Source organism: Balaenoptera acutorostrata, chromosome X, assembly GCF_949987535.1.
Source record: "Balaenoptera acutorostrata chromosome X, mBalAcu1.1, whole genome shotgun sequence".
Classification (NCBI taxonomy): domain Eukaryota; kingdom Metazoa; phylum Chordata; class Mammalia; order Artiodactyla; family Balaenopteridae; genus Balaenoptera; species Balaenoptera acutorostrata.
Window position 1 is genome coordinate 28,035,840 of NC_080085.1, and position 15,871 is coordinate 28,051,710.

At 35.4% G+C, this 15,871-nt stretch overlaps 1 protein-coding gene across 3 annotated transcripts in view; it reads right to left on the reverse strand.

Moving 5' to 3' along the window:
• DMD (dystrophin) overlaps nt 1-15,871 on the reverse strand; it is a 2,123,648-nt gene that overhangs the window by 507,374 nt on the left and 1,600,403 nt on the right. For all 3 annotated transcript variants that reach the window (XM_057539128.1, XM_057539123.1, XM_057539124.1), the window contains one exon: nt 6,000-6,189. In XM_057539128.1, coding sequence (XP_057395111.1) covers nt 6,000-6,189 — 190 coding nt within the window. The remainder of the gene's footprint in view (nt 1-5,999; nt 6,190-15,871) is intronic.

Here is a 15,871-nt window from a genome sequence, read left to right on the forward strand (position 1 = left end):
AAGTCCTAGCCATGGCAATCAGAGAAGAAAAAGAAATAACGGGAATCCAAATTGAAAAAGAAGTTAAACTGTCACTGTTTGCAGATGACATGATACTATACATAGAAAATCCTAAAGCTACTACCAGAAAACTACTAGAGCTCATCAATGAATCTGGTAAAGCTGCAGGTTACAAAATTAATACACAGAAACCTGTTGCATTTTCTATACACTAACAACGAAAGATCAGAAAGAGAAATTAAGGAAACAATCCCATTTACCACTGCATCAAAAAGAATAAAATACCTAGGAATAAACCTATCTAAGGAGACAGAAGACCTGTACTCTGAAAACTCTAAGATGCTGATGAAAGAAATCGAAGATGACAAAAACAGACGGAAAGACATACCATGTTCTTGGATTGGAAAAATCAATATTGTCAAAATGACTATACTACCCAAGGCAATCTACAGATTGAATGCAATCCCTATCAAATTACCAATGGCATTTTTCACAGAACTAAAACAAAAAAATCTTAAAATTTGTATGGAGACACAAAAGACCCTGGATAGCCAAAGCAATCTTGAGAAAGAAAAACCAGCCGCATTCTTGACTTCTCTTCCCATAACTATTTTTCCTCTTTAATTCTGCAGCTCTGTAAGGCACCCAGTCATGCCAAATGATAAGCAGTCAGTGACTCCTCACTGTACCTCACATTCCCCCCTCACCTCTTCCTCCCATAATCTACATCACAATATTAGTTTTTCCCTCCAAATAGCTCACACATCTGTTTCCTTTGTTCAACCTCAACACCTTAATGATCATTTCTTGCTTGGAATATTACAGAAATAACTTTCTAACTTTTGTTCCTGGACAGGTCTCATATCCTTCCAATTCATTCTCCTCACAGCTACCAGAGTGATCTTTCAAAAACATAAGTTAGGTTATTCCATTTCCTTGCTTAAAAACATGCTGTGACTTCCCATAGACTACAGATAAAGTCCAAACTCTTAAAGATAGGCGGACAGAGGGAGGGAAAGACAGCTAACACATACTGAACACTGAGTGCAACACTCTGCCCCTCTGGTGGGCATTCTACATGTATTCTATCATTTATTCCTCACAAAATCCTGTGAAGTATTATTTTCATTGTACAGAAGAATATAACTGAGACTTAGAGGTTAGGCAACAAGTGGTAAAATAAGTGGTCTGTCTGCTTACAAGGCTCATACTCTATCTACTATACCATGCTACCTTTCTACATAATTTAGCCCCAGCTGATCTTTCCAAACTCATTTCTTATAATAATCACACCCCACCCATAGAGAAGTACCTTTCGATTCCCAAACTACCCAACTGTCCAGGACTTTCAACATGTTGTTTCCTTCCCTTTTTAACTCTGTGTATCTAGCCAACTCCTAACACATTCTTATAACTTTCTCTGAACAGAGGTTCTCAACCTTGGCTGGACATGAGAAGCATGGACAGGACATGCTGTGATCAATCCAGTTTGAATCTCTGGGGGTAGAACCCAGAGATCAGCATTTAAAAAATCTCCTCCAATGTATAAGCAAGACTGAAAAACAGTGTTCTATGTGAGTTTCCTGGCCTCTCTGGCAAGCTTACCTTAATCACCTTCTGTTTTTACTAGATCCTGTCTAGCCCTCTACTGTAACACCCATCACACTACTATACAAATTTGTCTTAGCATAACTATCTTCACCTCTGGAATATAAGCATCCCAAGGGCAGAAATCATACTCTAAGGCAGAGGCTTTTGAATGTATGCTACACACTGATCCAGTATGTACACACACACACACACACACATATATATATATGCAAATAGTTGAAACCAAAGCTTCAGAAAATAATACCGACTCTTATTTAAGAGTGATGGACTCTTGTTATTTTCTATTCTATTAATTTTATTCCTTTCTGTTTAAAAAAATGTGGATTGATACTCATTAAATTGATTACGTAACCTAGTACTTTGAACTACGTTTGAAAAACATCTCTCTAATCATGTTCGTAATGCTAGTCCTAACACCACACTAGGCATCCAACAGGTATTTAATAAAGATTTGATGAATCAATCAAAGTTCTTAGGGAACATGTATATATATATATATATATATATATATATATATATAGTATATCAAAAATGGCAGGCAGACATCACTAGGCAAAAGAAAAACATCAAGGTAAACTTTCATAATCTTTAGACACCAAAGGAGAAAGATTAAAAAATACATATAAGACTCAATTCAAATTATAGCAACAGAAAGGAATACAGAGGGTTTTCTTTTCTTAGAATCAGGGATCTTCAGATTACCTCTCTCTTTTCAGATGCACCAAGAAATTTGACAATCCAATTTATTCAGGATACTAATTTTGCTACTGAGGTTGCATTCTTCCTTCTTCCTTTGGAATTAATCAGTGGGCCAAGATATATTGTGAGCAACACTGAAGAAGCTAAATTCCCCAATTTCAATAACATATTAGAAATTTAAGGTAGCTTAATCAATTTCCAGGTGTACTCTGATGTACAATTCAAAATTTATCAACCTTGTCTCTCTGGAAGTGTTTTGTTTAATAGAAGAGCATTTCTATAATGGGTGGGGGAGGGTGGGAGGAGACATAGGTAAAACAAATGAAATGAGAGGAGGGAGTGAGTTGAGAGATATGGCCTGTGACATGACCCAGATCACAGATGAGGGAATCTCAAATAGTAATTGCTCCATACTCTCTCTTGCTGAGAAAAAGACCCTAATTATGCCACCTTTATGACCATCTCTCCCCACCACATACCCATCCCCACACACCTTCTTTACAAGCTGGTATTACAATTATCTTTTGGGGGTGCTTAGCGAATCAGTTAAGATTGGTGAAATTCTTGTGAAACATTAGTAAACATGCAGAGTCTGCATGTTTAACTAACTATTTTCAGTTAGTTACCCACGGTTTTATGTTAGAACTTAGAACTGCGACCATCTTTATCAGTTCTCTGAGGCCTAAAGCAGGAAATGTTTTGGACACAGGAAGAATCTGATTCAATTATGAATATAGTTCTTCATTTTAAGAATAAATTTTCAAACTGTCACCTCTTAGGGCTCTATTATGGTACTCTATAAATATATATTGGCTTTAAGATTCCAGTTATACTGTCAGAAATAACAATACTTATAAGAAAAAAATCTCCTCATCCTAAAGCACAAGGACAAATATAATGATCTTGCTTTTAGTAAGGAAAATAAATAACATTTTTTTTCTAATATAAGGAAGAAACTTTAATGGCTTTCAGAGTGGAATTAATCAGGTTAATTCCATTCAGGAAGCATATACTTCATAATACATGTATGCTTATCAAACCCAGGAATTGTAATTATTGCTGGGAGAAGTAAACATCCTATGAAGTGGATGATAAGCAGTGATAGTCAGGAGTCTCCATATATAGAAAAACTGACTGACAGTCACAGAGAAAAACCCATTTTCTGACCCCCTGTCTCCATTCAGCAGCATTTGTATAAAGTAAAACATCACTGCTTTTGGGTGGACAGATATACTGAAATATGTTGGGAGAGCCGCTGCTCTGGCTAGGCATTTGGAGTTTCCTTTTTTAATATGTAAGAACTATTCTTGCTATACAGCATGAATCAAACAATGAATATAATGCTACCAGCTTCTGCAAACGAAGTGAAAGGCATACAGTTACACTTTATTCCCTCACACATATTACAGAACATTCCTTTTGTTCAAAATTTTAAAAAAGTCATCTTCGGAGGGAAAAAAAGCAAACACTTCGATTTAGCTGAAATACTGAAACTGCATGTAATCTCTGAAGGTATGTGGTTTTATTTACTTTCAAGCTTGGCATTTCTATTTGTTGCTTTTAAACCCCAGTATCTTGATTCAATTCTATCAGTTGAAATGTGCCATTAACAATAATCAATAGTTTCAGTAGTTTAGAGTTTTTACCATGACATCTTCTAATCTTTCATCAAAAGACCATCATTCAGCCATCTAACTGAAAATCAGAGCTGGCTATAAATGTCATTCCTATCCATAAAATGTAGTTTCAACCTCAGGCAACTGGAATTTATAGAAGACACAATATTAACTGAGAGGGAATGAGAAATTGTCTCTTTTAAAATAACATTGGAATCTTAGTTAGTCCTACTACAGTTAAGGGGAAAATGATATGTCTAAGGTTTTCAGGAACTCTAAGGGAGTTTTATATGGCTTTTAAGAGTAAATACATTTTTATGAGTAATATAGAATAAGCTAAGAAAGTTTCCTCGGCATAATTTCCAACTATTTTTGAAAGAGATCAGAAATCTAAACACAAAATGTACTTTATTCTCCATTCTTCCATAGTAAACATAGTTAAGAAACACTGCAGTTTTTTTCTTTAATGATTCAGAATCTTGCAGTTTCTCATGATGAGAAGTTTATATATGAATTTTCATTGTATAAGTACTATAGATATAAATATAAAAAGTATAGGAGATAGATGGATGTATCCTTGTTTTGCCCTCAACAAGACATCCATCAATTTAAGAAATATTTTATTAAGTCCCTATTATAAAATTGAGTCACTGGATTTACTTTTAAAAGGAATCTGCTTAAAAAATCCACTTAAAGTTTTACTCTTTATTTACCATAGCTGAGGGGAGTATGTGAATCCACATATTTAAAATTCTAGGGTGGCTTTATGGGCATGGACAAGGAGAAATAAAATTTTACTTATGAAATATCATAAATCAAATATGTTACAGCAGCACATTTTCTAACTGTTTATCTAAGAGTGACCAAAAAACACACTTTACACTGCATTTACATTCACAAGCCGTGGGAGATATCCGGGAAGATAAAGTCAGGTATTGTTCTAAACAAACTACCTCCAAATGATCAAACTAACTCAACACACATTGTGGGGGAGCAAGTGGGGTCCGAGGATAATGATAAAGCAAGAATGAGGAATCCAAGAAGCTCTAAATTGCCACTGTCATCTACTCTACATACGAGAGCATCCAAGTAGATCAAATGTCCTATCGAAACAGAAGAAAAGAAGGAGAACAACAAGGAGGGGAGGAGATGAAACTTTGCTTAATATGATTTGATTTTGGAATTATTTTTCAACCTAGGATATACTATCCCTTTTTTCATCATAATTTTAAAACATTAAAAAACTGAAGTTAGTCCTAAGAATGGATCATATTATTCTAACACTCCAAATTTTCTTCGCGGTACTAGTAAAGTTCTTATATCGAGTCAGAAAACTCAACTATACATAACAAAACTCCATTGTAGGTCAGGAAAATTATGTCAGGTCCGGAAAGTAGGCATCAGGAGGCTTCCTGAACTACAGAATAAGATTCTCACCAAGACCTCATGTAAACAAAACTACCTGAAACTTCTGTTTTCACTGTTTGTGCCTATGAAATTTTATAGCAATAATTCTTTTTTCTAGGAAAAAACAATTGTCGAAAATTGTGTGATCATTAACTATGACAAATTTAGCCATCTCATTTTTATTTTCACAGATCATGTTAGGAAGAAAGCTACAAAATGCCAGATTAACATTTCAAAACTTACTGGAAAGTAATGAAGGGAAACTGATTCAGTTAGCAACGCTAAATAAAACAGACAATTCATACAGATGCTTTCCATGTAAAATATTAAATAAACACTCAAAAATGGCAACTTTTTCAAATTTAATAAGCCAATCCCTAATTTATTTCTCTGAGCAAAGTTTCTTCTTATCAAAGCTCTAGCTTTATGGGCAAGTTTTTCCTGGTCAAAAACACACACCATTTAGAAGACTGGGGTATTAAATGAAATAATAAATGATTTTTCCTTTTTCCTCTGTCTCTCTTCTTCTAGCCCAAACGCTTAAATACATAAGGCCATGTAAAACAACTATTTTATTTCATCCACAGCGTATCAATTACAAGGACAAATGCTGAGAATTCTTCAACTGGATTCACAAGACGGATAAAGTAGAAATGCTTGACTTACTTGCCATTGTTTCATCAGCTCTCTTACTCCCTTGGAGTCTTCTAGGAGCCTTTCCTTATGGGTGGCATCCTGCAGGACGTTGGCAGTTGTTTCGGCTTCCGTAAGCCAGGCAAGAAACTTCTCCAGGTCCAGGGGGAACTGTTGCAGTAATCGATGAGTTTCTTCCAAAGCAGTCTCTCGCTCACTCACTCTGCAAAAGAACAAATGTCCAGATGCAATTCTCCTCAAACATCAGAAAGGTGCACCCAGTGAATCCCACGAAAAGAGCAAAGTCCAAGGGATTACATTGTAATATACGAACAAAGGGGTGAGTTGTTGCTAAAACTCCTCTTCAAAGCATCAATCACTAGAAGAGCGTGTGTGTGTGTGTGTGTGTGTGTGTGTGTGTGTGTGTGTATTTGGACTTTTAGACTTTTGAAGGTTCATATATGAATTTTCCAAAAAAAAATTTTTTTAAGCTTTTTAGTTTCTGCTGGTCAATTTTGAAAGCTTATTTTAATATGCTGCAAAAGTTTAAGCTAATCTTTAAAGGTAAAACCCTAAAATCTATACCATGCTTATCTTTGATGTCACCTGAGGCAGGAAATCATGATTAGATAGGCCAGGAGAAATGCAAACCTAGAACAGAAAGTTGAACACTGGAGGAAGAAAGAGAAGGGGACTGGAGAACAAAAGAGAACAAAAAGACTAAGAAGTAGGAAAACCATGTATTTCATAGAAACCATTGTACAAAATGTAATTTTGCATAACACTATCATGTTCTAATTGTGTTAGCTTTAATTTTCATTACCTGATGGTCATACAACTGAGAATGTTTTCCAGAAGAAAAATTGTATGTGTAATGGAAAAAGTGGAGCCTAAAATCCAGACAGATCTGGGTTCAAATCCCAATATCCTCTACCAAGTGTGTGATATGGCAAGTTACTTAACCTCTCTGATTTCTCATCTGCAATACATATTGCTGTGATGAGAGCGAAAATACAACAATGTGTGTAAAGCTGAGTGCCTCACACATTATGTAGTCACATATTATAGTTGCTCAAAAATGTTACTTCCCTCCGCCCACATCCCATTCTCATTTCTCTAATCTTTTAGACGGAATGAACCAAATTCCCTAATGACACAAAAGTCTAAAAAAAAGTTATTCATATTTTCTGACAATATATAAAATGCACGTATTGTGGATACACACACATATGCCCTCAGCAAACATCTACATAATAATAGCTTGGGAAGGAAAATTGCCTGAGGCAGTAACAGTCCCATCTGAAAAAGATTCAGGTAAATTTTGCCTGCAATGAGGAAATTAGTACTCTATTTACATGCCATATTTGCCTTCTATTATTACACAAACACTCTCTGGGATTAAACATAAGCTAAAAATGGATTTTAAAAAAAAACTGAACACTTTAATATGATACACACTGCTTGTTAAGATGTGATTGTCAATAATTATGCAAAACTGCAATTTATTTCAGCAGCAACTTTATCATGGGATGTGCAAACCAGGCAATAAACAAGTCCTGCCAAGCCAGCGGCAGCAAAGCCCCCGGAAGAGCTGTTTATTTATCACGGGTGAGGTGTTTGCTGAGCACACAGTCCTCCACAGTGTAGTTTCGATGCTTATCCTGGATAAAAGTCTTCTGTCTGCATTAACCGGCGGAGGGTAGAATAGGTTTATGAGGATGCAGCTATTGGAAAAAAGGAAGCATTGCACTAAGCTATTTATCAACTCCTAAATAAACCTGAATACCGCACAGCTGAAGGGTAGCTTGGTGTTCTGGTTGGGCAAATCAGTTAAACCTTGTGGAGTTCAAGGGCTAACCTGAACTGCTGGCTCCCTGCTTATTTAGTTTCCAGGCAAATTATCAATGCAGGGAGAAATATCAAAATATCGTTATTTGCTTGTTTAGTTATCTTTTTATTTAATATGATTTAAAAATTCAGAACCATTGCAACAACACTGAGAATCTTACTGTTATAATCTGTCATGAAACATACAAATGTACAGGTTGAAGCATGTGTAATTGCTAACGTTTGACCATTTCTGACCTACAAAAAGGGCAATTTCATCCCGTTCAACCTAATATTTTAGGTTGGCTCGTGCACTGGAAATCACTAAGATTTACTCCACTACCAGCTCCAAATCTGGCATAGAAATAAGCTGTCACATTGCAGAAGACAAATGCAGGGTTAGACACTGATGTATATTCTAACATACTCCAAATTCACACAAAATAAAAGAGCAGTGTGAAACTCCCTCATGGCAGAGGGAAGCTTGGAGAATTCGATACTGTGCATTTTATTATCAGCTTCATCATCATATGAGCTGCACCTGATGCATCTTAGCTCCTCTATCCTTAAAGAGAAACACCACTTACCCTCTGCTTCCAGAGAAAGTAACTAGTAAATAACTTTCTAAACTGTGATGCACATAAATCAGATGAAAGGGTTCTACCGAGACAATGAGATTTCCAGCCAAATCCTACCAGTGAGTTTGCTGCTTTGTAAATTAGACCCGTAGGGAAGAGCAGTAACTCTTTCAGGACCGTAAGGCACTGTTTTCCTAAACGATACCCTCGTGGTCTGAAATATTGACAACATCAGGCTGAATATTTTCTAATTTGGAAATATGTTAAAAAAATTCAATGGCAGCAATAGCAGAAAATCTCTTTGATCAGAGGTGAGATTGTTATTTCCTGCTTGTGTGGGAGACTTAAGGCTGCATCCTTTCTCCTGCGATCAATCTATGTACACTGAATTCTTAAACTTTGTGCCAAGTCTAGACTAGAAATGAGTCAAGGGTACTTGTATGCCATATTTGTGCATTCCAAATAGCTCTGACTATATGCCATACTTTAAAATTTTCCGTAACCATATGGCTTTAAATGGCTTATGATAAAATAAAAATGTAGAAATAATAAGAATCATAAAGAAACAAAAAAAATTGGCCTAGAACAAAACTAAAGATCTGGAACATAGATTATTTTTTTTTAAATTCCCCTATCCAGATTATCAAATTATAGACCCTGGAGAAAATTTGGCTGAACTTTAAAAGTAAGAATGACCAGATATCATAAAATAGTAATAATGCTTTACAAATATAATCTACTGCATTGGTTAAGTACTTTTTATATAAAAATTTTAATTATCAGCAATTCAGCTTTATAATGCACAAAAATAGCTGAGAATTTGATGGAGTGTGGAATGAGATAGTGACTTCAAAAGGTTTGACTTCTATTCATAAGGGCGCCATACACCAACCTCCACATGTAAATACAGGCAGGGTGGTTCTCAAAGTCTGTTCCACAGCCCAGCAGCAGCAACAGCATCTGAGAACTTATTAGAAATGCAAATTCTCTAGCCCTGCCCTAGACCTACTGAATCAGAAATTCTGTGTGTGGAGGCCAGCAAGCTGTAGATTAACAAGCCTTCCAGGTGATTCTGATATATGCTAAAGTTTGAGAATCACCGACGCTAGAGACCAAACTTTGAGAAGTACTGGTGCAGTGGATGCTGGGCTGGGCTGCCTAGACCCCTCTTCGGGACTGAAGTATGTTTTGCTTTAGCCTCTAGGAAAGCTGCTGGAGGCAGGTTGCATCCAGTGACTGGTTAACGTGCGGGCTATAGAAGCCTGGTCCCCTTGCTCCAACTCAGGACAATTCGGGAAGGGAGCGGAGAGGAGGAGGGTTGATTGATGTTGTGGCTGCAACTGAATTAAAGCCCAGCTTCTCCTTCCGCCCTACCGTGCTTCCTTCCCCTTCCTCTCTCACAGGTATGAATCCTGAGAGCACTCTCCGGAAAAAATTCCTGCACGTTAATCGCTTTCTCAGGATCTGCCTTTTGGAGAACTTGACCTGCTGCATTGTCACACTAAATAAAAATTTGAAAAATATACTTGTTACAAAATGTATGTGGAGAAATATATAACTATGCTTGCACAGATTGTGGTCTCAAAACGAGACAGGACGGAGGATTCTCACACTCAGCAATTGAGCCTGAAGAGCCACTGCACCTTTGGTTGCCCTTTAAGGAGATCTATAGACAAGGCAGAGTTGCATTATCACCAGTTAGAAGCAAGAATCTACTGAAGGGGCAAAGTGCTGGAGCTATAAAGCTTAGTGCAATCCTGCACCTGCCCAAGAAGGTGCTCATCCAGAGACAAGTCTGCATAAAGGGGAAAAATCACAGAAGGCATGTCTTCAGTATCTCCATTTTCTTTTTAAGAACTGATTATCAATGAGGCAATCAGATAAGTAATAATCTGATCCTTCACACACACACACACCATGGTATCTCTGAATAAATCTCTAAGACTCCAGATTTTCTATTAAGTTGAATATCACTAAGTTCTTATGGGTCAACCTAATACACAAAAAGCAAAAGAGAAAACGGAAACCTACTACTTTCCAAGGTAAGGCTGAAGAGCTTAATTAATGTATAGACAATATTCCATGATTAGATACATGGATGGATGATATTTAATCAGTGCACTATATTATAGGATTTTTAATATATACATATATAATAAATATATATATAAGCAAACAGAAACAAACACATTGAATATTTTTAGGGAAAAAAAGGCTCAGTCTGATATAGAAGGCTTTTTGCCCAGGTGTTTCTGAAAGTGCGACAAACTGGGGAAATTCACAGCACTTAGTCTTCTACTAAATAATACTTCCATCCGTGCCCTGGTATTGTCATGGAGTAACCAAATAAAACACTCTCAATCTTTCCTTCTTGGTTTATTTGCATTTTAACCACTATCATTTCCTATGATATTTTTAGGGGAAGGATTACAGGATGACTTTCTTTTTTTTCTCTTTTTTTGTTGTTAGACATAGATCACAGAAAGTGAGTACCTTAGCAGCAAGCACTTGGACTTTGGACCAAAAGATTTCTGGCAACGTCAAACACTACTCATAGAACCACGGTTAACCTGACATTCAAATTCTCTGTAATCATAACAGTCTCTACTAGTTTGCTAGTAAATAAATTAATTTTGATTTTTTTAAAAAAAATAACTCTACATTGTATTTGCAAGGGGCAGCTAGAATTTTATTACCTATGGCTATACAGCAGTTTTGTAGAAAGGATTCCTTTTAATCTCCAGCAATTCTATTAGTAATTTGCACTAATGAAAAGCATGAATCTAAGCCAAATCCTTCAATAATGCTTGGACTAGTATCCCATTAGTTCCCTTTCTAGCAACAATCCTAAGACTGTGGCTTTGTCTTTGGGCAACATCTACTTACATATATGACCCAAAAGGGTTGTGGTAATGAGAGGATGTTTCTCTTTTCTCCTCTGTTATCGAACTCTAAAGTGAGAAATATACTCTGTCCTTTTAATGGAACGATTGACAAAGGGTGTGAGATGAAGGCTGTAAGGTCCAGCATAGAAAATAAATTGTAAATCTAATATCTATATAGCTCTTTAAAGATTTTAAAGTATGTTCAGATCTGTTCTCTCACCATTTCACAAGGTATCCCCTATTTTTTCTACCTACGGTGTGTTTCTGTTTTTCTTTGTATGCTTCCAGTTGGATGTTTCATTCCTTCCCAGTGGCTTCAACCTCCACACAGATTATCTTGAAATCTGAACCTCATTCTTATTTCCACGTGCCTGCCAACATCTCATTCATTAGGGGAGCCATGCATCCAGTCCATATGTATTATGTGCCAGGATTTATGCTTGGTGATGGTGACACAAAAGTCAATGAGGCATGGACATGGACTCCGGCATTTAACATATTCAAGTCTGGTGGAGGAGACAGACAGGTAAACATTTGACTATAGTTACAATATGATTTGTGTTATAGTTCATGTGGCTTCCCTACCAGTAGCCCAAATGTAACATGCATCACACTGTATTCATGAACTTCTATCTCAATTTGCCAAACAAGTGATAAACATTTGTTTATCAAATAAACAAATGTTTATCTTTTTAAACATTTGTTTCCTTTTCTCATCAAAGGAAGTGGGGATCATCTAGCTGGGCTTTATCTCAAAATACAGTGATGGATGCCCGATAAAAGTCTGCCTAATTGAATTGATTTTCATACAAATCAGAAACCTTTTAGATATATGTCATAGGTTCTTGCTGGTTTCATTTTGCTGTTGGGAAGATTGATTCTGGGAGAACCATAATGACTTTCCCAAAGTTGCACACAAGTAAGTGGCAGAATTGGGATTATAGCCCAAGTCTTGCATCCTAAAAAAGAGGTTTTTCTAACTCTGAAAATAGATATTGGTGTCCACTCCTCCCTGATATATTCATTGTAGGAAAAGAAAGAAAAGTGCAGGAAAGTTTATGCCTCTGAATCCTGGCCTTCATTTTGGAGCACAAATTTATCTATTTGTTACTTTACCATAAGCGGCATCATTGAAACACATATATACCTACCCAGAGGGAACCCACACACGCAAAGATATTCTCTCACCCTAACTATAGTAGAAAGATCTAGCCGGTCTTTGCTTCAACACAAAAAAAATCCATTTTCAACGCAAATCTGCTGGTTTTCTGTTCACCGACATATGCATTAATGAGGTTTTCATCCCCTCTCTCCTGAGGTCTGGTACTAAATTACTCAAACTCTCCACAGTTAATTGGAAACCACGACCTAAATGTTCCCAAAGTATTGCTGATTAGTTCTCAGAAAACTCATTCCTATCTTTCGTCACCCCAGACAACGCAGGATGACTTTTTAACATGTGCAGAAGCAACACACTTGCACGAAGAAATAGATTAGTCCTCTAAAGATAAACCACAGCTTTGAAGCTATCTATTTAAACTTTCTTCAATGCTACAGACATTTTAGTAAAAAAATGTATCACCTGAACTTTATCTTTGGATAGTAAGAGAATATAGGTATTATCAGTCATGTAAGGAATTTTAAAATACACGTTTCATCTCTTTTATTTTTTTACTCTACGGACATTTTTAAAATTGAGATTTGCACAATATGTCATTAGAGAAATAACCATAATTATACACTTTTCCTAAAAGCATTGGGATATTTCTGAAAAGAAAATGTTAGGAGACAGCAGTAAAAATGTACTTTGTACTATTCTTTGCATTACTCACTTCACTTGACTTGTGTTTCAGGCATTTATCACTGAGAAAAATAAATTGATAAAAAATATACAAAATATTATGAACAAGTGCAGTATTCAAGATACGACCTTGGATGTTAACAAAGAGATTAACATTCTTTAGTCTAAGATCTGTGTTGTATATTTTTCTACTGATACAATACCTTAAGGTACTATTTGGAGAAGTTTAAAAATAATGTTGGGAGTAATTGATTACATTTGGTTTGGTTCACATACAGAGACTCAAAATATTATTTTGGATATTTACAGAACTGTAAAAAACCTTTAGAAAAAATGTACAGTTATACTACCGTCTGGATGAATACAAACTTAGATTAGGGTTGGGTTTATAATTGGACACAATTTCTACTCTAAATAAATTCTCTCTGATTTGTATAATGAGAACCTTTAAGTTGGTTTTGGTCACTTGTAGTGTTAATCTCTTTAAAAGATATATTTTCCTAATTGTTGATAAGCTAGACTGAGTAGCTTTCTTCTCTTCTAAAGGATATATGAAAACTAGGAGAGAAACCAATGAAAAAGATCATCTCCTGGAAGTCTCATAAGACTGTGCAGTCAAACAAATACGCATTCCCATCCTCCATAACTTAGAAAAAAATAAAGAGAACAGTAGATTGTTAGATGCTGTTATATAATATTCAGAAGACAGCAAGGCAGGTTGGTTCAATTTTCTAAGATCAAAAGGCAAACGTATAGCAGATTCCCTTTAAAAGGAAAGAAGTGGCTAAAAACATATCAACTGATTATATGAACTTACAGTAGAGGTCTCTCAATGGAATTTAGAAATACGAACGATTTCATAATTCCTGATATGAACTTCAAGTTATAGTCTCTAAATAGTTGTGACTTTTATTACTCAATTCCTCATTCAGCACTCTTGTGGTTAATAATGCACTTTTGAGAGTCCTTTAAATTCAACATTTATTGTTATAGAATTTTGCACTAAAACAATGCTCTTCAGTTTTCAAGCTCATCTCTGTATATCTTCTCCTTTGATATGTTAAACAACTTGTTGAGGTTAATGGGGTAGGTTGTTATTATCATCAACATTTTATAGCTGAGAAACCTGACTTTCAGAGAGGCTGGGCAGTTTCCAACGTAAGTGGCTCTAGTCCACTGTGACATTATCTCCTAAGGTAGACTTGCCAATCTCCCTGTGAGGTAAACATAATGGATATTAATATAGTACTATTCTCAAAAGCGCCTCATTTGCTGTGATTATTATAAGAATTAGGATTATGGTGTATATTTGTGTGAAGACAAAAATTATTATTCCTTTGCTTATCATCTTCAGCTGCCACCTAAGAGACCTATTAAAATGAATACTGCACTTTGGACTTGAAGTAGGCTTGAGGATTTTATTTTAAAAGAGGGCACTACAGTCAGGAATAAAATATTTTTATTCTTATGAAATAATAGAAAATTATAGTTGGGAAGGTTGTGGCCTTCTCATAATGGTAATTTATGTTTGCTAATGATATCAAGATAATCCGGAAATCTATATCTTTTGAGAAATGTTTTACACTAAAATTATCTAACAAGAAAACCAAACCTTCATATGTTTCTTTCCTAGAAATATTACAGTAAAATAGATACATTTTAATAAGACTGGTTGAGAAATGAATTAATCTCTCAAAGTGACTCTGTCTTGGTAGACGCTAAAAGAACTGCCCTTTTAATTTTCAATCCCTTTTAATGACTCAGATATGATTTATAAGACTTGTAGGATTACAAATAACTTGAGCTAATTAAAACTAATGATCAAAATAAAGATTTAAAGTTTCCTGCTTTCTTACTTTTAATTACTATGGGGAGAAACTACATTTAAAAGAACTAGATAATGTGAAATATACTGATGGCCTTCTATAAAATCAAGTCAAATTTATGAAGAATAGTAAAAAATTAAGGATTTATTTTTTCAGTTAAAACTACAACACTAAAGGAATAAATCTGAGGGCTACACGTACTTTCAAAAATCCTCTTACTTATGAATGCATCGCTTATAAAAGGCTCTATATCTTCATTATCATCAGCAGCAGCAGCAGCCATCATCATCAACTTACTGTAAATTCCTTGAGGACAAGGATTCACACCACAGTTCCTGGCATTTAACAGACACTCAATACATTAAATTAAAATGAAATAGGCACAGCTTCTAAAAATGAGAAGGTCACAATCCCTTGTTTCTAAAACACTCATAAATTAGAATTATTTCTTGATGCAAGTTTACTGAATAATAATTTATATTGTATAGAATTTTAAAGTTTATACATTGCTTTCTCATACACTATTTCAGTTGAACCTCACAGTAACTTGTAGATATCCTCTTGTTTGTTACAGAGAATTGACTGCGTAATAGACTATTACTCAGTTATAACTAAGATGTTTAAAAATGAGAATAAGCAATCCTGTGATCAAAATTATGTTTTGCTTTGTAGAAGTGTGGATATTAAATCTTTGGAGCTTATATCTTTCATCAAGTTTTGTACTAGCAGTTAAAGTGAAATGGTGGACTATTTCACTGGGCAACATGTCACATTTAATTGTCAATGACTGAATTTCTGCTACTCCTACACGAAAACAATACATTTTTTGAAAAAAGAAATTAAATGTACTCCTGCAAAGAATGCTAATTCAATGTATTTTTAGGTGCATTGCTAAAACAGAGGGCAAAGCAAACAATAGGTTCTGTCAAAATGAATCCATCGGATTGGCAAATTTTCTGATAGACTGTAAGTTTGATCCCGGTCCGGA